This window comes from Pistacia vera, unplaced genomic scaffold, assembly GCF_008641045.1.
Source record: "Pistacia vera cultivar Batoury unplaced genomic scaffold, PisVer_v2 Contig152, whole genome shotgun sequence".
NCBI lineage: Eukaryota > Viridiplantae > Streptophyta > Magnoliopsida > Sapindales > Anacardiaceae > Pistacia > Pistacia vera.
This window is the reverse complement of record NW_022195597.1, coordinates 1990520-2015847: the sequence shown is the minus strand read 5'-3', so window position 1 is coordinate 2015847 and position 25328 is coordinate 1990520. Positions and strand designations below refer to the sequence as shown.

General features: G+C 40.1%; 2 protein-coding genes and 1 non-coding gene across 3 annotated transcripts; 1 reads left to right on the top strand and 2 right to left on the bottom strand.

The window, feature by feature from the left end:
• Positions 1–480: 480 nt before the first annotated feature.
• LOC116124491 (60S ribosomal protein L37-3-like) lies at positions 481–1743 on the bottom strand. Its single transcript, XM_031410231.1, has 4 exons — positions 1633–1743; positions 1426–1561; positions 739–840; positions 481–644 (listed from the first exon to the last, which is right to left on the bottom strand). Exons 1-4 carry the CDS (start codon positions 1633–1635, stop codon positions 598–600), a joined length of 288 nt encoding a protein of 95 aa, XP_031266091.1. The 5' UTR covers positions 1636–1743; the 3' UTR covers positions 481–597.
• Positions 1744–6309: 4566 nt separating this feature from the next.
• TRNAF-GAA lies at positions 6310–6382 on the top strand. The gene has a single exon. It is a non-coding gene; the product is annotated as a tRNA-Phe (tRNA).
• Positions 6383–16673: 10291 nt separating this feature from the next.
• On the bottom strand, positions 16674–17966 carry LOC116124476 (60S ribosomal protein L37-3-like). The gene is made up of 4 exons (XM_031410214.1): positions 17893–17966; positions 17686–17821; positions 16999–17100; positions 16674–16904 (listed from the first exon to the last, which is right to left on the bottom strand). Exons 1-4 carry the CDS (start codon positions 17893–17895, stop codon positions 16858–16860), a joined length of 288 nt encoding a protein of 95 aa, XP_031266074.1. The 5' UTR covers positions 17896–17966; the 3' UTR covers positions 16674–16857.
• Positions 17967–25328: the final 7362 nt, after the last annotated feature.

The window sequence follows — 25328 nt, the reverse complement described above, 5'->3', positions numbered from 1 at the left end:
ATCAGCAGCACAAAACTGCGTCCAGATTCTGTTCGTGAAACTAATGAACAAGGCTTCATTTGTTATTTTATCATTAACACAATTTAGTGGAAATTCCCGATTCTTCCACCGGAAAAACTTACTTTTACAACCTTTACGCAACAGGAAGTTAAAGATTATCAAGGCATGGAACTGATTCTGAGAAATTGAGCATTTTCAGCACAATTGGCGAAACACAAATCATTCAACCCCATGACATTTACAACCAAGTCTCAAGGCCTGAGCATCAACCAATGCCCCATTATAGTCAAAACTAAATTTAAATTGCTACTATAAAGGGTCCAATAGCAGACTAAAGATATTCAAATGTTACCTAGAAAATAGTTTATGATTAATTGCATAGCAAGAATGAAGATCTATAATGTGGGTTCCGCATAGAACAATAAAAAATAATTACCATCCATAATCAAAATAATGTAGTTAAAATTTAGAAATCTCCAACTTTTAAAACAAACTGTGACTGATATAGAGTAACACTCATTGGACAATGAACAAAAATTTCTTGTTTGCAAACTCAGAAATAACATAACAAAACAGACTAGCATAGCTCTTCTAAACTTAAGATGATGCAGCCACGTTCTTCTTCCTTGGAGCAGCTTCAGTACCTAACCCAACAAAAATATAACAGATATCAACAGTCCGCAAAAAAAATTGCAGCATATAATTATCAGCCACAATGCCAATAACAAAGTAAATTACCTTCTCTGAAGTTGCTCTTGAACCTGCGTGGAACATGTCGGAGGTACCTCATTCTGCCAGTTCCAGTAGTCTTCCGGCGGATTGCCTTCACACTCCAGTTATCTAAAATACCACACAAAAGATCCATCAGACATTAGCCACACCGTATAGCAAATCACACTAGTGCAGACAGAGAAATCTGGCTTAGGCATAGAGAGAAATTATAAATCCTGGCTAAATATGTGGTGCAAGGAAGTGTTTCAGCTAGAGTGTAAACATTAGGGCAAGAATTCAGAGTAGTCAATCAAAACTACATTGCTTCTTCACTGGATGATAGCTCAACAGTTATGGAGGAACTCAAGACTAACGGAGAATAAAGGAATAATCAGGTAAGTGGTAGAACTAAAAAATAACGATGATCAGGTAATTTGCAACAACAATTCTTAATACCTTAAACCCTGAAGGTAAAGAACAAAATATAGCTTCTGCATACACTTCTCCCGAATAAAATGAAAATTTTGCACTTAACCTAATATTTGCAGCCACATTACAAGTAACTAGCAACGAAGAGATTCTTCCACAAGAACCAAATAAATCATCATCAAAAAACCTAACGGCTTAAATCACTCAAAAAGTAAGTGCTGAGACAAACCACTAGCACATACTAAAAAGGCATCCAAAAGTGAAAAAGACGACGAAATAACTTACATTTTCGAAGGCGGCTGGCGGGGTAAGCACAGGCACCGCATCGGCTCTTCTGGATGTGGAAGCTCCTGCGTCCGCATCTAACGCACAGTGTGTGCGTCTTGTTCCTTCTCTTCCCAAAGCTTCCTGTACCTTTTCCCTGATCAAACGAAAACCATCAATACAATCCTCTTTCATATTACATCATTTAAACATACAAATAAAGAGTACCATTTCTTCAGTTGCAGAAAACCCTAGACCTTGAGCAGCTGGGGATTATTATTTTAGTGGAAATTTGTTAAAGCGTTCTTATAGTCAAGAAGTGAATTAGGGTTTTTCTTGGTATCATATTGGACTGGGCTTGTTGTGGTATTGGTTAGGCTTTGTAGCTTAAATGTCCCATTACCAAGGTACTAGAGCCCAATTTTGGTAAGTGCTCCAGTCATGAGCTGTTTTATGAGCCCTGTTGGATTGGGACATTACAATATAATTGAGCTCCATGACCCATGTATGGACTCTAGCCCATTGAATAATTTATATGTGATGAAAAATTGAAATTACCAGTAGGAATAAAACCCTTTATTTTTATCATTGAACAGAAAAAACATAATTTACCATTTCTATCTGTACATTTTGATGCCAAAACTACCATTTACAAACATAAAATTTTCAATACTAGTTCTACCATTTAGATACTTGAACTTCACATTCAAATACACTACAACTTAATATACTTTATTGGTAAAGAGAATAAATTTTTTTAACCTGTTCTTATGATTTTGAAATCGATTATCTTATGTTATTAACATAACCTAAACACACTTCACTGTCCAACAACTTATTGTTAGGGCCAAATATATCCTCGGCCCAAAGATGAAGACTCCTTCAACAAAGCTCGGAGTCATGGCCCAATTTCGATTGAGCTCGCAACAGAGTTCGCACATTAGGCCCGCCTATTACACTTGCCATGTTGCTCATCGCTTGAGCCCAGTCAATAAAAGGTCCCGATTCGTTTGAACCTCATCATCAGCTTGCCTAGGTCCGAACTGATTGATCTTAGACCACTTACTGGACTTAGGGTCTACTTGGAGCCCAGGGTTGGCTACTCATTCCGACCCTATCCGAACTCTATCAAAGAGATCCATTATTTTTCAAATTCGTCTAAGATTCGTATCTTAGACCCGCTAAGACTCCTTTCTCGTTAAGGTAAGAGAGTCAAAGACTCTACTTTTTTATAAAACCTCAGTTCCTAAGGATTCACAGTCCTACTAGGTCTCGAAGATCCTACAGTTGCTATTTAAACAAGAGGTTAGCCCTCCCACTAGGACAAAACATTACACCTTCTAACCCCGTAGCTCTCACTCTTGAGAACTTCTTATCACAGCCATAGTTAAAGTCTCCGACTAGACTTTTGGTAACCTTCTCTTTCCCTAACTCTCACTAAATTAGCCTCATTTAACCTTGTTGACTTGAGTGTCAGAGTGTCTACTGCAAACATCACCCCAATGTTTACTGTTCACTTCATGCTTGTTTTCTTGCATGTACAGGTACAACGGATTGCTGGTGGCCTCAATCTCACGGGATCAGACCCTATTTTCATAGTGGTAGATTTTTTGCATCTACAGTTTGGCGCCCACCGTGGGGCCTCTGGCAATCATTCCTTTGTCAAACCCTGCTTCGCAAAGAAACTCTTTATGGCTGAAAATTCAGATAACACCAATCCTGGTCTCGAGGCTAGACTCGAAGCCTTGGCTGCCCTTATACAACAGCATTTAGACAAGGTGGCAGCACTGGAAGCCGAGAACGCCGCCATCCGAACAGAAAACGCCTCCATCCGGGCCGAAAACCAGGCCCTAAAAGAAAATGTGAGTCAATTTTATGACCTTGAGCTTCAGCCTTGTCAGGTACAACCCAATCATTTTCGCGCATCGGTTCCGTCCATGTAGCCTCTCTAGACTCTAGATCACAGACTGACCGCCTCGGATACTAAATCGCATAAACTCTATTCAACGCTAGTGGACGATTCAGCCTAGAATCTAATTGAGCGAGGATTGCCAACAGAGCCACTTTTGATCGACCCACTCCAAGCACGAGATCAAGACATCCAAATAACAGAAAGCCCACTGCGACAAAAGCCATCCATCCTTGCCATCCCGCCTCATCTCCAATCAACCATTCCTACCCAAACCCTACTCAACTCGACTCACCCGCGTAGGTCGAGCAAGCTCCCTCACCTTCAATCCACTCCGCTCGAGTCCATCCATCCCCACGGACCGAGTGACTCTCAAATAATCCCTCTCAACATCCATACAGGCCGAAACACCCGATCAGTCACAGTAGGAACCACCTAACACTAGGGAATCAATGAAGATCCAAATTACCAAGCGGCACACGATGGGACGATTCACCAAACTATCCCACGTGACTCGACCCAACGAAACATGTCGAGTGCAGTCATATGACGAACCAAGCCAACCAAGCCAAATTGGTGGCCTCCGCCTCGCCCATGGAGAAAATATTGGCCAAAAGATTGATCGACATAGAGGTAATGATGAGGCGTATACCTAGAGTGTCAATCCCAACCAAAAAGAGTCAACCTCACAACTATGCCGATTCACCCTTTGTGGATGTAATTGCGCTAGCCGAGATGCCACATAAATTTACCATCCCCAGCATGAAGCCTTATGATGGCACAACCGACCCGGATGACCACATAGCCTCATACAAGTAGTGGATGTTCGCCGCCTCAATACCCCAAACATTGAAAGAAGCCTACATGTGTAAAAGTTTCAGCTCCAACCTCTATGGACCAGCCCTTCAATGGTACACTAACCTTCCAAACAACTCAATCAGCTCACTTGGTTAGGTACGCCGAGCGAGGGCACATTTGTGTTTCACCTCCATTTATCCATTCGGTCTGGTATACCGAGTGCGTCACGTACAATGAAAGTTATACTATTCGACTCCATAAACTGATGAGCGGCACCTTCACATGTTCAACCATTCGGTCATGAGGGACGACTGAGCACACATTCACGCAACATCTATTCTCTAAGCTAAACACTCCTTAACTAAGAGAGTGGGGGGCAAACTGTTAAGGCCAAAAATATCCTCGACCTAAAGACGAAGACTCTTACAACAAAGCTCGAAGCCACGGCCCAATTTCGATTAGGCTCGCAACAGAGTTCGCATATTAGGCTCGCCCATTACACCTGCCATGTTGCTCACCGCTTGAGCCCAATCAATAAAAGGTCCGGATTCGTTTGGACCTCATCATCAGCTTGTCTGGGTCTGGGCCCATTTATCCTAGACCACCTACTGGACATTGGGTCTACTTGGAGCCCAAGGTTGCCTACTCATTCCGACCCTATCCAAACTCTATCGAAGAGATCTATTATTTTCCTAATTCGTTTAAAATCTGTATCTTAGACCCGCTGGGACTCCCTTTCCTACTAAGGTAAGGGAGTCAAAGGCTCTCCTTTTTAACAAAACTTCAATTCCTAAGGATTCATAGTCCTACTAAGACTCGAAGATCCTACAGCTGCTATTTAAACAAGAGGCCAGCCCTCTCACTGGGACAAAACATTACACCTTTTAACCCTGTAACTCTCACTCTTGAGAACTTCGCATCACAATTGTAGTTATATCTCCGACTAGACTTTTGGTAACCTTCTCTTTCCCTAACCCTCACTAAATTAGCCTCATTCAGCCTTGCTGACTTGAAAGTCAGAGTGCCTACGACAAACACCACCCTGGTCTTTCTCGTTTGCTTCACGCTTATTTTCTTGCGTGTGCTAGTATAGCGGATTGCTGGTGGCCTCAACCTCACGGGATCAAACCCTATTTTTGTAGCGGTAGATTTTTTGCATCTACACTTATATACTCCCTCCGTTTCAAATTAATAATCGTTTTAAGCTTTTATTTTTTTATAAAATAAAAGACGTTTAACCAAAAATTACTCAACCCTCTCTTTCCTTCTCGACGAATGGCCCCTGTCTCCTTTCTTCCATTTTTTTCTCTGGCCCTCGTCTCTGCTCTCTCTCTTTCTCTATCTCTGACCCCTAGTCAGAGTAGTACACTTTCACACTTTTAGATATCGGGAAAACAAATAATTTCCCACCTACGCTTTTAGAGGGAGGAGTAGGAGAAAAAAAATTATTTTATTAAAAATTGTGCATAAACCTAAAAAGATTATTATTGTTAAATGGAGGGAGTATCATTTAAATTTAAAATATGCACAATAATAATTAATCAAAACCATACAAAAATACATTTGAATTTATGATTGCAATGACTAGCACCCTAGGAAACATAATATTTATTTAATTTCCCATTTATAACAACCTCAGGCAGATAGATTTTCACATAAAGTAAGATAAAAACAATTTGTCCATGAACTACTATTTCTAGTAATAGTAAACGTTTTTCGTTAGATTGTTATATTTATTTCAATAATACAATACTTACAAACACTTTATACAAGGTCTTTTATATAAAGTGATTTATCATAATATGATTGAATTAATTTATAAATATACAGTAAATAATAATGAATAATGTAAATGATAGTGAATAATATCAAAACAAGAATATTGTAACCTCATTTTTTGTGAATGACTTTATATAAAATCTATGTATTTATGGGGTTATTATTGGAACCCTTGAGAGACAATGATATTAAGTACACCCATGATTTGTTAAAAGTGTTGTACTTACTCTTGATTATCATTTACTTCCTTGAGATTATCATGTACCACTTGACCAAGTATCGAAAACCCGCTTATTAAAGGATTGTGATACTTTTCAAACATTATAGGTATGCTCAACATTTTACTCTTTTTACTGCATAATTTTACTCAGTATTTTTAATAATTATATTCATTAACAAAAGCTACAAAAACATGGCAAGCGGGGATAGCTCAGTTGGGAGAGCGTCAGACTGAAGATCTGAAGGTCGCGTGTTCGATCCACGCTCACCGCATCTTTTACTTTTATTTTATTTTTTTTACATTTTTTTTTCCTAATATTTTTCCCATTAAACTTATAACATTTTTTTTCTACGATTTGTTTTTCTCCCATTAAAATGAACTCTTTTTTTCCTCTTTACTTAGACTGAAAACTTTTGTGACTTGAAAAATCACAAACAAATCACAAATTTTTTTATTCTCCCATTAGGCTTCAATTTTTTTTCTCTTTCATCAGACTGCACATTTCGTTAAAATATAAATTACACACTGTATGGCCAAAAATTGTCTTGGACCTTATAAAGCCTAAACACGAAACATCTACCATATGACCCAATGCCATGACCCAATTTTGCTTGGACCTACTCTAAGATCCATGCTATGGGCCAACCCATTACACCAGCCAGGCTATTCATGAACTGGATCATCTAGTCACTAAGGCTTTGTCCCAAATTGGGCCTCGTGGTCAATCTATTTGAGTTCAGGCCCATCGGCCCAAGATCACTCCAAGGAACCCAATGTTCAATTCATATCCTAATTCATCTCCTTCCTATTCCATATATATCCTAATTCATCTAAGATCTTGAATCTGATATGAATTAGGATTCTTACTCAGTAAGTAAATCAGGATTTTCCTATTTACAAAAACTCTGTAATTATGAACTCAGAGTTTTACTAGGATTCAAAGATCATAGGTTCACTATATAAACAGAGGTCTGACCTCTCATTAAGCATCCATTATTCAATACCACATACTAGCTCCTAAAGTCCTTGCTCCTAAGAACAAGCACCTTTGCCGTAGCTCTTATCTCTGATCAGACTCTGGTAACCTTTCCTCCCCTTAGCCCTCACTAAATAACCTCTTTCAGGCTCGCTGACTTGAGTGTCGGAGTGCCTATGGCAGACACCACATTGGTGTCCTCCATGAGCTTCATACTTATTTCTTTGTGTGTAGATTCAGGCCTTAACCTCACAGGATCAATCCATACTGTAACCGTAGATTTTTATTGTCTACACATACAACTCATATACCCTCTAGTTTGATTAGACTAAGCATTAATGGTGAAAGCAAACAAATGATATTTCCTTTCACAAAGGAGGAAAATCATGACAAAATAAAGATAGATTTTTTGATCACATACCAAACTCAGTTTCAGTATACATTCCCTAAGGAAAGAGTGGTTCATATATAAAGGAAACAGATGCACGAAACTAAGTAAGTTCAATAGGGGTTGGTCCAATTTTCCTTAGATTTCGTAATCTCATTAGATACTTAGATTGATGACATTCATAAAGGTAATTAGTGTCAGATCGGCAGAGCTTTAGATTAATTAAGCATGATTTTGTTTTATTAGTCTAATAGATAGCTAAAGCCAGTAAGAGATCTAGAGAATATTATTCATCATCATCACCAAATTCTTGGGAGTATGTTGTGGAGGCATCTTATTATCTCACGATCATTACAACTGGAATGTCATTGTCTAAATTTTGACCAAATTTTAGCTGTGATTAAAATAAAAAAGTAAAAAGGCTAACTAGAGTAGTAGGAAGGAATAATCAAAACAGACACAGAAATTTTGTTGACTTGTTCCAATAGTAATAGACCTCAAGCTTTTCCCACAGTCTGTGTAATTGACGTGTAGATTCCAAACATGCAAAAATTAAGCCAACCACCAACTATTCAAGCAATAATGCAAAAGGGAAAAGGAGAAATGGTTGGTGTGATGTGAACTATGAAGTAAACAGTAAAGACAGCGTGCTTTTCAAATTTTCCTGAAATGATAGAGAGAATGATTTAGGTGAACAGAATAAAACCCTGGAGAAGATGGAATGATTTGGGCAGTAGTTAGTAAGATTTTTAAAAAGAAGAGAAAGAGTTTTAAAAAGGTAAATTAATATATTCCAAGTGGTGTGGATTCTGAACTCCATAATCTCTGTAAATTTGCATTAGCTGTCTCCCTCAAATGAAAACACTAGCATATTATATAGAGAAAGCTTTGTGAGAGATGGACGACTAAGACATAAAGAGGAAAAGAGAATAGCAAAAATCTGTATCAAATATGATGAGTTGGTGAAAAAGGTCGTTCTAAGTTTTGCACACTTGAGCTTAAAAAAGTGAAGAAAGTGAGGACAGTGACTTTTCTCTTGTTTGCACCAAGAAAGAAAGTGTATCTTCCACCTGCAAAAACCATCGATCTTCATTTTGGAATCTACATAGAGCATGCATATGTGGATTCAAGACATGTCTTAATCTAATCATTTGAATTAACATATGCTCGCGGTCCTAGTTGATAAAAGAGAGAGAGAGAGAGAGAGAGAGAGAGAGAGAGAGAGAAGAGGAAAAAAAAGAGTCGTGCTTGTATGAAAATTTGCGTATATGGAGTCGCAGTTTCAGTAGTCTCAATCTCTTAATAATCATAATGATGTGAGTGAATAATGAATAATACTGATCATCTTCTTCTTCTTCCTCTTTTTCATGTTATGATGATGAGTGTTTCATTCTCATTTAATCTCAAGCTTGCATGTCTTGCCCCTTTCATACACGTAATAAAGCTCCATCTCCCATTGAGTCAGGAGGAGGTTGTGGGCCTCTTGTTCTTTCACTCACCACATTCATCATTAACCCAATTCACCACCTATTACTAATTGGATTAATTTCCCTAATATTAATTAGATTATATAGAAAATACGTACAGCATTTAGGAATATTCTGAAAGCAATTGCATTGCATCACAATGGTGGGAATGTAAATCGATTCATATCTTCAATTGAATTTATGACAAGTTGTCAAAGCTTTGATAAAAAATGGTACGACCCACCATAAATTACTTTGTCAATATCTACGAGATTAATAATTTTTTTCAGCAAATGGAAATTTTATAAAGAATAAAGGAATAGACCTTGTTATACCTAAAAAATCAGGGCTGATACAAGCTCACGTTAGCAAGAGCCAATCAGAGTTCATGAAGACTTTGTGCCGTCCAGATACTATCACGTCGGTTAAGAATGGAAGAGGTAAGGCTGTCGTCAGTGTGGCAGGTGAAAGCTTAACTTGTGAATGGCTAGGAATTGTCTACCTGCCTAAGCCCTACGCGATTTAAGGATATCTCATGTGTAGATAGACAATGGGAAGCAGGTTAGGAAGTGTACCACACCTGTCCGACTGCAGAATCATGATTACCACCTTGAATCTCTCGACTATAAATAGAGGGCTCCTCTCTCATTTATGAGATTCACTCATTCTTTAGTTTTCAAAAGCAGACTTTCTCTCTCTACATTTAAGTTTTCTCTAGATTGTGACTCAGCTCACTGCACACGACCTAACTGTAACCATCCATTAATGCATATATAGTGGACGTAGGATTCTCTTTTGAGCATCCAAACTACTTTAAAAATCATCTCTTGTCTCTTCTCTCGTTGCACATTTCCATATCACGTGTAATTTTTAAGTCTGCTTAACACTTCACAGATACGAGTCGTTGGTGTCGAAATCAAGCATCAACGCAACTAAAAGGGAGGAACTCCCTATCACCCTGAACCTTGAGAAACAATCGACGACCGAGAGAAAGCAAAAGGAACAAAGAGACTGGGATGTACTACGAGATTAATTATTTTGTTTAATCAAGTCTTGAAAGTAATGTCTAATTAGGTTTAGATATTATCTTCAACGCCTGTGCATAAGCATAAATAATTTGACAGACATTCGATTCGAGGAATAATGATCATATGATGATTAAAGCCAATCATATTTTAGACTGGATGATCAATCGTTGACTGATAAACTCCCCGCCACCTGATCTGATGTTGATTTGTAGCAGTCAATTTAGAAGGAAGGCTTGGAAATGGTCCAGAATAGGGCGATTGAATTCAAACCGTTCGGATAATCAATATTTTGGACCACAAATAATAAAGGCTTTTTAGCCCAATCAAATTGGATGGTCCTGATTTCTGATGCTAACCATGTGCACCATTTGCCTACGTACCTCGTGAAAAACCTATCATCATTTGTGTGGATGATAATACACCTTACCAGGACCACCCAATCAATCAATCAATCAATTAATTAATTTTAATTTTAATTACTTTAATTGTTTTGTAATAATTGATACACTAATATCTGTCTCGGGAAAGAAGAAGAAAACCCTAGCTATTCTTTTCTATGATCTTATCCAACTTTTTTCCAAGATATTCAATACTATTTTTGGGTGACAACTACCCACATAGATTGAGCAAGTAAATTTTGACTCAAGAATTGATTTAGATTTCCATTAATTCAAATTAAGGTGAAATGATTTAAGAGAAATGTAATTAATTTGTTGGGCCAATATATCCTCCGGCCCAAAGATGAAGACCCTTCAACAAAGCTCGGAGTCATGGCCCAATTTCGATTGAGCTCGCACGAAGTTCGCACATTAGCCCGCCTATTACACTTGCCATGTTGCTCATCGCTTGCCCAGTCAATAAAAGGTCCCGATTCGTTTGAACCTCATCATCAGCTTGCCTAGGTCCGAACTGATTGATCTTAGACCACTTACTGGACTTAGGGTCTACTTGGAGCCCAGGGTTGGCTACTCATTCCGACCCTATCCGAACTCTATCAAAGAGATCCATTATTTTTCAAATTCGTCTAAGATTCGTATCTTAGACCCGCTAAGACTCCTTTCTCGTAAGGTAGAAGTCAAAGACTCTACTTTTTTATAAAACCTCAGTTCCTAAGGATTCACCAGTCCTACTAGGTCTCGAAGATCCTACAGTTGCTATTTAAACAAGAGTTACCCTCCCACTAGGACAAAACATTACACCTTCTAACCCCGTAGCTCTCACCTTGAGAACTTCTTATCACAGCCATAGTTAAAGTCTCCGACTAGACTTTTGGTAACCTTCTCTTTCCTAACTCTCACTAAATTAGCCTCATTTAACCTTGTTGACTTGAGTGTCAGAGTGTCTACTGCAAACATCACCCCATGTTTACTGTTCACTTCATGCTTGTTTCTTCATGTACGTACACGGATTGCTGGTGCCTCAATCTCACGGGATCAGACCCTATTTCATAGTGAGATTTTTTGCATCTCAGTTTGCGCCCACCGTGGGGCCTCTGGCAATCATCCTTTGTCAAACCCTGCTTCGCAAAGAAACTCTTTATGGCTGAAAATTCAGATAACACCAATCCTGGTCTCGAGGCTAGACTCGAAGCCTTGGCTGCCCTATACAACAGCATTTAGACAAGGGTGCGCACTGGAAGCCGAGAACGCCGCCATCCAACAAGAAACCCTCCATCCGGGCCGAAAACCAGGCCCTAAAAGAAAATGTGAGTCAATTTTATGACCTTGAGCTTCAGCCTTGTCAGGTACAACCCAATCATTTTCGCGCATCGGTTCCGTCCATGTAGCCTCTCTAGACTCTAGATCACAGACTGACCGCCTCGGATACTAAATCGCATAAACTCTATTCAACCTAGTGGACGATTCCGCTAGAATCTAATTGAGCGAGGATTGCCAACAGAGCCACTTTTGATCGACCCACTCCACACAGATCAAGACATCCAAATAACAAAAAAGCCCACTGCGACAAAAGCCATCCATCCTGCCATCCCGCCTCATCTCCATCAACCATTCCTACCCAAACCCTACTCAACTCGACTCACCCCGTAGGTCGAGCAAGCTCCCTCACCTTCAATCCACTCCGCTCGAGTCCATCCATCCCCACGGACCGAGTGACTCTCAAATAATCCCTCTCAACATCCATACAGGCCGAAACACCCGATCAGTCACAGTAGGAACCAACCAACCTAGAATCAATGAAGATCCAAATTACCAAGCGGCACACGATGGGACGATTCACCAAACTATCCCACGTGACTCGACCCAACGAAACATGTCGAGTGCAGTCATATGACGAACCAAGCCAACCCCAAATTGGTGGCCTCCGCCTCGCCCATGGAGAAAAATTGGCCAAAAGATTGATCGACATAGGGTAATGATGAGGCGTATACCTAGAGTGTCAATCCCAACCAAAAAGAGTCAACCTCACAACTATGGCCGATTCACCCTTTGTGGATGTAATTGCGCTAGCCGAGATGCCACTAAATTTACCATCCCCAGCATGAAGCCTTATGATGGCACAACCGACCCGATGACCACATAGCCTCATACAAGTAGTGGATGTTCGCCGCCTCAATACCCCAAACATTGAAAGAAGCTACATGTGTAAGTTTCAGCTCCAACCTCTATGGACCAGCCCTTCAATGGTACACTAACCTTCCAAACTCAATCAGCTCACTTGGTTAGGTACGCCGACGAGGGCACATTTGTGTTCACCTCCATTTATCCATTCGGTCTGGTATACCGAGTGCGTCACGTCAATGAAAGTTATACTATTCGACTCCATAACTGATGAGCGGCACCTTCACATGTTCAACCATTCGGTCATGAGGACGACTGAGCACACATTCACGCAACATCTATTCTCTAAGCTAAACACTCCTTAACTAAGAGAGTGGGGGCAAACTGTTAAGGCCAAAAATATCCTCGACCTAAAGACGAAGACTCTTACAACAAAGCTCGAAGCCACGGCCCAATTTCGATTAGGCTCGCAACAGAGTTCGCATATTAGCTCGCCCATTACACCTGCCATGTTGCTCACCGCTTGAGCCCAATCAATAAAGGTCCGATTCGTTTGGACCTCATCATCAGCTTGTCTGGGTCTGGGCCCATTTATCCAGACCACCTACTGACATTGGGTCTACTTGGAGCCCAAGGTTGCCTACTCATTCCGACCCTATCCAAACTCTATCGAGATCTATATTTTTCCTAATTCGTTTAAATCTGTATCTTAGACCCGCTGGGACTCCCTTTCCTACTAAGTAAGGGAGTCAAAGGCTCTCCTTTAACAAAACTTCAATTCCTAAGGATTCATGTCCTACTAAGACTCGAAGATCCTACAGCTCTATTTAACAAGAGGCCAGCCCTCTCACTGGGCAAAACATTACACCTTTTAACCCTGTAACTCTCACTCTTGAAACTTCGCATCACAATTGTAGTTATATCTCCGACTAGACTTTTGGTAACCTTCTCTTTCCCTAACCCTCACTAAATTAGCCTCATTCAGCCTTGCTGACTTGAAAGTCAAGTGCCTACGACAAACACCACCCTGGTCTTTCTCGTTGCTTCACGCTTATTTTCTGCGTGTGCTAGTATAGCGGATTGCTGGTGGCCTCAACCTCACGGGATCAAACCCTATTTTTGTAGCGGTAGATTTTTTTGCATCTACACTTATATCTACTCCTCCGTTTCAAATTAATAATCGTTTTAAGCTTTATTTTTTTATAAAATAAAAGACGTTTAACCAATTACTCAACCCTCTCTTTCCTTCTCGACGAATGGCCCCTGTCTCCTTTCTTCCATTTTTTTCTCTGGCCCTCGTCTCTGCTCTCTCTCTTCTCTATCTCTGACCCCTAGTCAGAGTAGTACACTTTCACACTTTTAGATATCGGGAAAACAAATAATTTCCCACCTACGCTTTTAGAGGGAGGAGTAGGAGAAAAAAAATTATTTTATTAAAAATTGTGCATAAACCTAAAAAGATTATTATTGTTAAATGGAGGGATATCATTTAAATTTAAATATGCACAATAATATTAATCAAAACCATACAAAAATACATTTGAATTTATGATTGCAATGACTAGCACCCTAGGAAACAATATTTATTTAATTTCCCATTTATCAACCCCTCAGGCAGATAGATTTTCACATAAAGTAAGATAAAAACATTTGTCCTGAACTACTATTTCTAGTAATAGTAAACGTTTTTCGTTAGATTGTTTAATTATTTCAATAATACAATACTTACAACAATTTATACAAGGTCTTTATATAAGTGATTTATCATATATATGAATTAATTTATAAATATACAGTAATAATAATGAATAATGTAAATGATAGTGAATAATATCAAAACAAGAATTTGTAACCTCATTTTTGTGAATGACTTTATATAAAATCTATGTATTTATGGGTTATTATTGGAACCCTTGAAGAACAATGATATTAAGTACACCCATGATTTGTTAAAAGTGTTGTACTTACTCTTTGATATCATTTACTTCCTTGAGATTACATGTACCCTTGACCAGTATCGAAAACCCCTTATTAAAGGATGGTGATACTTTTCAAACATTATAGGTATGCTCAACATTTTCTCTTTTACTGCATAATTTTACTCAGTATTTTTAATAATTATATCATTACAAAAGCTACAAAAAACTGGCAAGCGGGGATAGCTCAGTTGGGAAGCGTCAGACTGAAGATCGAAGGTCGCTGTTCGATCCACGCTCACCGCATCTTTTACTTTATTTATTTTTTTTACATTTTTTTTCCTAATATTTTTCCCTTAAACTTATAACATTTTTTTTCTACGATTGTTTTTCTCCCATTAAATGAACTCTTTTTTCCTCTTTACTTAGACTGAAAACTTTGTGACTTGAAAAATCACAAACACACACAAATTTTTTTATTCTCCCATTAGGCTTCAATTTTTTTTCTCTTCATCAGACTGCACATTTCGTTAAAATATAATTACACACTGTATGGCCAAATTGTCTTGGACCTTATAAAGCCTAAACACGAACATCTACCTATGACCCAATGCCATGACCCAATTTTGCTTGACCTACTCTAATCCATGCTATGGGCCAACCCATTACACCAGCCAGGCTATTCATGAACTGATCATCTAGTCACTAAGGCTTTGTCCCAATTGGGCCTCGTGTCAATCTATTTGAGTTCAGGCCCATCGCCCAGATCACTCCAAGGACCAATGTTCAATTCATATCCTAATTCATCTCCTTCCTATTCCATATATATCCTTTCATCTAAGATCTTGAATCTGATATGAATTAGGATTCTTACTCAGTAAGTAAATCAGGATTTTCCTATTTACAAAACTGTAATTATGAACTCAGAGTTTTACTAGGATTCAAAGATCATAGGTTCACTATATAAACAGAGGTCTGACCTCTCATTAAGCTCCATTATTCAATACCACATACTAGCTCCTAAAGTCCTTGCTCCTAAGAACAAGCACCTTTGCCGTAGCTCTTATCTCTGATCAGACTCTGGTAACCTTTCCTCCCCTTAGCCCTCACTAATAACCTCTTTCAGGCTCGCTGACTTGAGTGTCGGAGTGCCTATGGCAGACACCACATTGGTGTCCTCCATGAGCTTCATACTTATTTCTTTGTGTGTAGATTCAGGCCTTAACCTCACAGGATCAATCCATACTGAACCGTAGATTTTTATTGTCTACACTACAACTCAATACCCTCTAGTTTTGATTACTAAGCATTAATGGTGAAAGCAAACAAATGATATTTCCTTTCACAAAGGAGGAAATCATGACAAAATAAAGAATAGATTTTGATCACATACCAAACTCAGTTTCAGTATACATTCCCTAAGGAGAGTGGTTCATATATAAAGGAAACAGATGCACGAAACTAAGTAAGTTCAATAGGGTTGGTCCAATTTTCCTTAGATTTCGTATCTCATTAGATACTTAGATTGATGACATTCATAAGGTAATTAGTGTCAGATCGGCAGAGCTTTAGATTATTAGCATGATTTTGTTTTATTAGTCTAATAATAGAACTAAAGCCAGTAAGAGATCTAGAGAATATTATTCATCATCATCACCAAATTCTTGGGAGTTGTTGTGGAGGCATCTTTTATCTCACGATCATTACAACTGGAATGTCATTGTCTAAATTTTGACCAAATTTTAGCTGTGATTAAATAAAAAGTAAAAAGGCTAACTAGAGTAGTAGGAAGAATAATCAAAACAGACACAGAAATTTTGTTGACTGTTCCAATAGTAATAGACCTCAAGCTTTTCCCACAGTCTGTGTTTGACGTGTAGATTCCAAACATGCAAAAATTAAGCCAACCACCAACTATTCAAGCAATAATGCAAAAGGGAAAAGGAGAAATGGTTGGTGTGATGTGAACTATGAAGTAACAGTAAAGACAGCGTGCTTTTCAAATTTTCCTGAAATGATAGAGAGAAGATTTAGGTGAACAGAATAAACCCTTGAGACTTGGCGAAACACAAATCATTCAACCCCATGACATTTACAACCCAGTCTCAAGGCCTGAGCATTAACCAATGCCCCATTATAGTCAAAACTAAATTTAAATTGCTACTATAAAGGGTCCAATAGCAGACTAAAGATATTCAAATGTTACCTAGAAAATAGTTTATGATTAAATGCAAAGCAAGAATGTAGATCTATAATGTGGGTTCCGCATAGAACAATAAAAAATAATTACCATCCATAATGAAAATAATGTAGTTAAAGTTACTTAAAAATCTCCAACTTTTAAAACAAACTGTGACAGATATAGAGTAACACTCATTAGACAGTGATCCAAAATTTCTTGTTTGCAAACTCAGAAATAACATAACAAAACAGACTAGCACGGCTCTTCTAAACTTAAGATGATGCAGCTACGTTCTTCTTCCTTGGAGCAGCTTCAGTACCTAACCCGACAAAAATATAACAGATATCAACACTCCACAAAAAAAATTGCAGCATATAATTATCAACCACAATTCCAATAACAAAGTAAATTACCTTCTCTGAAGTTGCTCTTGAACCTGCGTGGAACATGTCGGAGGTACCTCATTCTGCCAGTTCCAGTAGTCTTCCTGCGAATTGCCTTCACACTCCAGTTATCTAAAATACCACACAAAAGATCCATCAGACATTAGCCACACCGTATAGCAAATCACACTAGTGCAGACAGAGAAATCTGGCTTAGGCACAGAGAAAATTTATAAATCCTGGCTAATTATGTGGTGCAAGGAAGTGTTTCAGCTAGAGTGTAAACATTAGGGCAAGAATTCAGAGTAGTCAATCAAAAATACATTGCTTCTTCACTAGATGATAGCTCAACAGTTATGCAGGAACTCAAGACTAACGGAGAATAAATGAATAATCAGGTAAGTCATAGAACTAAAAAATAACGATGATCAGGTAATTTGCAACAAAAATTCTTAATACCTTAAAGCCTGAAGGTAAAGCACAAAATATAGCTTCTGCATACACTTCTCCCGAATAAAATGAAAATTTTGCACTTAACCTAATATTTGCAGCCACATTACAAGTAACTAGCAACGAAGAGATTCTTCCACAAGAACCAAATAAATCATCATCAAAAAACCTAACGGCTTAAATCACTCAAAAAGTAAGTGCTGAGACAAACCACTAGCACATACTGAAAAGGCATCCAAAAGTGAAAAAGACGACGAAATAACTTACATTTTCGAAGGCGGCTGGCGGGGTAAGCACAGGCACCGCATCGGCTCTTCTGGATGTGGAAGCTCCTGCGTCCGCATCTAACGCACAGTGTGTGCGTCTTGTTCCTTCTCTTCCCAAAGCTTCCTGTACCTTTTCCCTGATCAAACGAAAACCATCAATACAATCCTCTTTCATATTACATCATTTAAAAATACAAATAAAGAGTACCATTTCTTCGGTTACAGAAAACCCTAGACCTTGAGCAGCTGGGGATTATTATTTTAGTGGAAATTTGTTAAAGCGTTCTTATAGTCAAGAAGTGAATTAGGGTTTTTCTTGGTATCATATTGGACTGGGCTTGTTGTGGTATTGGTTAGGCTTTGTAGCTTAAATGTCCCATTACCAAGATACTAGAGCCCAATTTTGGTAAGTGCTCCAGTCATGAGCTGTTTTATGAGCCCTGTTGGATTGGGACATGACAATGTAATTGAGCTCCATGACCCATGTATGGACTCTAGCCCATTTAATAATTTATATGTGATGAAAAATTGAAATTACCAGTAGGAATAAAACCCTTTATTTTTATCATTGAACAGAACAGAAAAAACATTATTTACCATTTTTATCTGTACATTTTGATGCCAAAACTACCATTTACAAAAATAACTTTTTCAATACTAGTTCTACCATTTAGATACTTGAACTTCGCATTCAAATATACTACAACTTAATATACTTTATTGGTAAAGAGAATAATTTTTTTAACCTGTTCTTATGATTTTGAAATCGATTATCTTATGTTATTAACATAACCTAAACACTCTTCAGTGTCCAACAACTTATATACTCTCTCCGTTTCAGATTAATAATCGTTTTAAGCTTATTATTTGCATGGGCCAAAATTCGTACTAAGCCTGACGAGGTCCAATCGCAACAATGATATGTGACGGCTCAGAGCCTTGGCCCAATCCCGACTGGGCCCACGCTTAGAATACCTTGGGAGTTGCCTGCTCTATGAGTTAGGCCATCTCCCGAGTTAAGCTGAACTAGGTTCGGCTCATTCGCCCACAGCAGTCCATAACAAGGATCAAAATCTTAACCAAATTCCTCTTTTGACAAGATCTTGTATCTCACCCAAAGAGGAAAGCCTTGACAGATAAAGGCAAAGAATCCAATCTCTTCCTGGAAAGAGAGTTCTCCTACCAAGTAGGACTCAGGGTCTTACTAGGATTCGAGCCCTTGAGGTTCACTATATAAACTGAGGCCGGTCCTCGGCGAGAGGGGACAGGAGACATCATCCTTAAGCTCCAGTTCTCATATTGTCAAACCCATTATCCACCTCAACTCCCTTGCATCACTAGAGGCCCCCATAAAGACGCAAGGAGGCTCCCCATAGGTCCATCAAGGTTGTCAGCAGCTCTCTTAATAAGGCTATCTTCAATTGTAAATTTTAGCATTTATAATTTGGCGCCCACCGTGGGGCCTTGCCAACCAAACGATCCAGTACAACCTGCTATTCAACCTCTCCCTCCCGTTAGGTTCTAATGACCAACCACACAGAAAGTGCAGCGCCAGACGTTGCAGCTCAGATCGAAGCACTCATTGCATTGGTGTAGAAAAGCAACAACATGCACCAAGCCCTGGAAATGTAGAATGATGTGATCTGTGCCAAAAATCAAGCTCTTCGGGATAAGGTAAACCAATTTTACTCTTTAGATTGGTCATTCAACCAGCATCATGCATCCACCTCCTGACCCCCCCATTCAACTTGGGCAATTGTTCCTAAGCCCAGATAACGGCACCTTTACTGGTAACTACACCAACAAAGACCCAAACACCACCATAGCCATGGCCAAGCTGACCCAAGAAGATAACGTCCACCTCTCTACCAACTGTATTGCCAAAACAGACACCCAAACCATGCCATCCCAGCAATTAAACACCCCTCTTACACACCAACAAACACACCCTATGCAATCACTAACCGGAATATCCCTCCAGGCTATACCGCTCAGCACGACCATTCACATCAACCCAAAAGTGTTCCCTCAATTCTTTTAGAACCTCAATACTCTTGTACCAACCACCCTTGAACAAACACTGACCAAACGACTAGCCGAAATGGAAGCCATCATCCAATGCATCCCAAGGATGCCAACACCTATAAAAAAAAAAGTAAACCCTAGAGCTATGCCAAGTCGCCATTCGTGGATGTCATTGCTCTTGCAGATATGCCTCGTAAATTCACCTTCCCTAACATGAAGTCGTACGATGGTACCACCGACCCGGATGATCATATGGCCTCCTACAAACAGAGAATGTTTGTCGTTGCCATACCAACAGGTCTTCGGGAGGCATGCATGTGCAAAAGCTTTGGCTCCAGTCTAATAGGACCCGCACTCCAGTGGTACACCAACCTCCCTAATCACTCCATCACCACATTCGCCAAGCTCACGGACACCTTCATGGAATAATTTACCAACAGCAAAAAACTAAAGAAGTTATCTGGTGACTTTTACTATATTCGACAACATCGCAATGAGCCCCGCCGTGACTATGTGGGACGTTTCAACTGCGAAAAAGTCTCAATCCCATACTACAACCAAGAGATCGCGGTCAATGCCTTTAGGAAAAGCCTACTCCCAGATGGAGAGTTATACAAGGAACTTACCAAATTCAATTGCAATACCATGGAGGATATATTGGCCCGTGCTTAAGTGGGAGGAAGATGAAGCTCAAAAAGCCAAGCAGAGCATCCACGATGATCGTCGCTCTTGGCATCCCGATAAGCGTCATGACACAAGGCTAGTAGAGCCCTATTCGATAAGGAGAGTTTTGGTATGAGACAACAGGCGCCAACTAGATTGTCCTCCGGCTCGGTACAACGACCACAACACACCACCTAAGTACAAGCTGCACGACTACAACCTCAATATAGAGTCAATAGAAGTAGTAGTCGTGATGAATGAGATAGGGAATGTGGTCAGAGGGCCAACCAAATTGAAACATCCTAAAGCAAAGCAAGACACCACCAAATGGTGTGAATTCCATGGAGCCCACAGCCACAACACCGTCCATTGCATTGTACTTCGCCTCGAAGTAGCCAAGTTGCTGAAAATGGGACATCTTTGCGAGTTCTTGACAGACAAAGGGAAGAGCACAATGGCGAACAGAGATTGCTAAGTTACTCTGCCACCAAAAGCCCCTCCAGCAGATGGAATGTGTGGAGTTATCTTTGGTGGATCAAAAGTTAGTGGGGTAAGCTACTCCTCGGCGAAGCGTTATTCCCAAGCCATAGTTAACCCACAATTCCAACACTCAAAGCCGACACAATAGAGAGCCACCAACCTGACCATAGAATTCATGGATAATGAGGCAGTAACACTCTTGAATCCCCATTATGACGCACTCGTAATCACCCTTCAGATTGCCAACATCATTATCAGAAGAATCTTGGCAAACTCAAGCTTCTCAGCAAACATCATGTTCTTGGAAGCATTCAAGGTGATGGGGTTGGATGAGTCTAGCATCAACCGTCGTCCAACTCTCCTCGTAGGATTCATCTCAAAGCAAAAATACATCATCGGAGAGATTGCTCTATCGGTCTATACCAAGGGGATTAATCAGCAAACCACCTTCATGATACTAGACGCACCCTTTCCCTACAATGTGATCCTCGGTTGACCATAGATTCACAGTATAAGGATCATTCCCTCAACTTTCTACCAGATAATCAGGTTCCCCACCAAATGGAGAATCAAAGAGATTAAGGGAGATCAGAAGACCTCTAGAGATTGTTATCAAAATGCCTTCAAGCTGAACCGCGACACCATGTAGCAACTACAGACACCTCTAGCTGGAAGAGTAAAGCCGGACAAACCAACAATGGAGGAGTTGGTGAGGTCCAAATTCACCCAGAGTTTCTGGATTAAAGGATACAAGTAGGAGCTCAGTTCTTACCCGATATCTGAAGAAAGCTCATCAACTTTCTAAAGGAAAACCCAGATTGTTTTGCTTAGTCCTACTCTGACATGACCGGGATCAGCCCTGAAGCTATAATGTATTGACTAAATGCTGACTCGGACATCCCTCCCGTGAGATAGAAGAGGAGAAGATTCGCCTGAAAGAGAAACAAGGTGATCAACGAGGAAGTGGAGAAATTACTTAGCAACGACTCGGTTTGAGAGATCCAATACCCAAATTGGTTGGCCAACGTGGTGGTAGTGAAGAAAAAGAACGACAAGTGGAGAGTTTGTATTGATTTCACTGACCTAAACAAAGCTTGTTCAAAGGACTCCTTCCCACTCCCTCACATAGACATGCTAGTGGATGTTACTGCCAAACATGAACTACTCAGCTTTATGGATACCTTCTCCGGCTATAATAAGATACTGATACACCTAGACAACCAAGAAAAGACCGCATTCATCACCGAATAAGGCACCTACTGCTACAAAGTGATGTCGTTCGGCCTGAAGAATGTTGGAGCCACCTACCAGTTACTCGTGAACAAAATGTTCTCTAATCTGCTAGGAGACTCTATGGAAGTCTACATCGATGATTTGCTGGTAAAGTCACTAATAGCCGAGCAACACCTTGACCACCTTCGACAAGCCTTCGAGGTGCTGTGGTTAAGTGCTCATTCGGTGTGTTCTCAGGGAAGTTTCTAGGATATATGGTGATGTAATGTGACATCAAGGCCAATCCAGATCAGATTAGGGCGGTCATGGCATCCCATCTCCAATTAGGATAAAAAAACGTGTAATGTCTCACAAGAATGATAGTTGTCCTAAGCCGATTCATCTCCAAGTTAGTGGAGAAATGCCATATTTTCTTCCCCGCCCTCAGGAAATTAAAGAAATTTGAATAGATTCCAGCATGCGAAGAGACATTGATTCAATTGAAACGATACTTAACGTCGCCTCAATTATTATCCAAGCCAAAGAAGGGGGAACGACTCTTCACTTACCTGACAGTATCCGAATTTGCCATATCTTCCATGTTGATCCGAGAGGAAGAAGAAAAGTAATTGTCAGTCTACTACACCAGCAAGTCCTTGCTCGACGCCGAGACTCGGTATAGCCCACTTGAGAAACTGGCACTTGCCCTGATCACAACCACATGGAAGTTGCGACCCTACTTCTAATGGCACCTGATCATAGTCCTGACCTTATACCCCTTGAAAAAGGTACTCCATAAGATGGATCTCTCGGGTCGGCTCATCCAATGGGCAGTAGAACTGAGTGAGTTCAATATCTCCTTCCCACCCCACACTGTAATCAAATTTCAAGTGCTAGCTGGCTTCATTGCTAACTTCACATCTAGCACTTTTATTCAGACGGAGAGGGAGTTCCTATGTTTGACAGATCATGCATCCACCAAGTGGATTATATATGTGGATGGATCAAGCAATATCAATGACAGCGGACTTGGACTGGTGCTCATCTCCTTAGAAGGGGATACTTTGCAACAAGCCATACAGTGCGACTTTAAAGCAACCAACAATGAGGCCGAATACGAGACCCTGATTGCTGGGGTCTCACTCACCAAAGGAATGGGGATAAAAAAGATAGAAGTGAAATCCAACTCACAACTAGTGGTAAATCAAATCCAAGGCTCTCATCAAGCACGAGACGCCAAGATGACTTTATATCTAAACTTGGCCAAAGAACTTCAATCATCATTCAAAGAGATCACAATCACCTAGATCCCAAAGACCAAAAACTCTCATGCAGACCGCCTTTGCCAATCTTGGTTCGGCCCTGAACACCCAGCACCCAACAACTATCCCCTTAGTACACCTACAAGCATCAGTCATTACCTCCGGCCCAACCGAAGTCACTCTAGTCAGCTCGGACAACTCGTGGATGACACCCATCCTACATTACTTGAAGAACGATGAACTCCCCAAAGATAAGAATGAAACAAGGTGGCTTAAAGCCAAAGTGACACGATTCACCATATATGAGGGCTGTCTACTTAGAAGATCGTTCTCAGGACCATACCTCAAGTGCATCACTCCTAAGGAAGCAAAGTACGTACTCATAGAGCTCCATGAAGTTGAGTGTGGCAATCACGTCGGGGATAGAGTCTCGCCAATAGAGCACTGACATCCAGCTACTATTGGCCCACCATGCGCATCGACACAGCCAAATACACCAATAAGTGTGATAACTACTAGCGCTTCTCTAAAGTCTCACATCTTCCTCCGGAACGGCTCACCTCTATACTCACACTGTGGCCATTCATGAAGTGGGGAATGGTTATTGTTGGAAAGCTACCAACCGTATCGGGCCAAAGAGTGTATATGCTTGCGGTCACCGATTACTTCACTAAATGGATAGAAGCGAAAGTCTTTGCCCAAATCAAAAATCGGAAAGTTAAAAGCTTCATATGGAAGAACATTATTAATCGGTTCGACATACCCAAAGAGATAGTGACAAACAATGGCTCACAGTTTATCAGTTCAGGCTTCCAAGACTTCTGCAAGACATGGAATATCAAGTTAAGCTTCTCTACACCCTGATACCCCCAAACAAATGGGCAAGCCAAATCCTCGAACAAAATCATCCTCTAGAGATTGAAGAAGAGACTATAAAAAGCAAATGATGCTTGGGCGGACGAGTTCTCCAGGGTACAATAGTCTTACCGCACCATCACGCAGTCGTCAATGGGAGACACACCCTTTTCATTGGCCTATGGATCGGAAGCTGTTATCTCAGTAGAATTAACAAATCCATCATCATGGCTCTAGTGGATAGACGAAGACGCCAACAAGCAACAACTCTGCCACAACCTCGACCTCGACCTCGACCTCACCGACGAGTTATAGGACCAAGTGTTAATCTACAATGCTGTATACCAACAGAAGGTAGCCCAGCACTACAACAAGAATGTCTGAGCAAGAATCTTCAAAGTTGGTGATTGGGTTTTGCGTTAGGTTTTCCAAAACACAAAGGTGCTAGGAGCCGACAAGCTTGGTTCCACTTGGGAGGAACCTTGTAGAATCACTAAAGTTGTCGACAAAGGAGCAGACCAACTACAAACACTGGAAGGCAAGAATGTCACCAATAGTTGGAATGCCACGCATCTAAAAATCTATCATTTTTTATAATCAATCAGCTCGACACCTTCTCCTTTTTCTTATCTATTATGGGGGACAAAGTGGGTATGTCCACTGCCCCTTATCTCCATTAGATGTTCTTTGTTTTCTCTAACTTAGATTTCATTATATCACCCAATTAATAAAAGTTTTATTCAGGTTTCATAAGTGTGTAGGAGTTGTGGATTTGCTAAGCTAAACTGATGTCGAGACATGGACACCCCTGGCAACCCTTGGGGGCACTCACCATCAACAAAGCTCAAACAACCTTCATAAGATAGAAAATAAACAAAAGGAGCCGAACTCCTATGAAAATGTTCGACGGGCTAAAATTAAACATAATTTAGTGCACACGACACTTACAACCAAAAGGTGCTCTTAACACTTCAAAAAAAAAAAAAAAAAAAAAAAAAAAGGTTAACAATGACAGAAAGTAAGCAAGTCTAAATGTCTCCAATGGCCGAACTATTCAGCTCGGACGCATCCCCAGTCTGCTATCCGCTCAGCGCCACTTTATCACCAGTCCTCTTCTGTATTCCATCAGCCGACCTATTGGCATTTG

Excerpts from the sequence above, each read along its gene's own strand:
- LOC116124491 (XM_031410231.1), bottom strand. Across the intron at positions 841-1,425 it reads CGCCAGCCGCCTTCGAAAAT|ATAACTGGAGTGTGAAGGCA; the intron begins GTAAGTTATTTC and ends GTGGTATTTTAG. Across the intron at positions 645-738 it reads CAAGAGCAACTTCAGAGAAG|GTACTGAAGCTGCTCCAAGG; the intron begins GTAATTTACTTT and ends TTGTTGGGTTAG.
- LOC116124476 (XM_031410214.1), bottom strand. Across the intron at positions 17,101-17,685 it reads CGCCAGCCGCCTTCGAAAAT|ATAACTGGAGTGTGAAGGCA; the intron begins GTAAGTTATTTC and ends GTGGTATTTTAG. Across the intron at positions 16,905-16,998 it reads CAAGAGCAACTTCAGAGAAG|GTACTGAAGCTGCTCCAAGG; the intron begins GTAATTTACTTT and ends TTGTCGGGTTAG.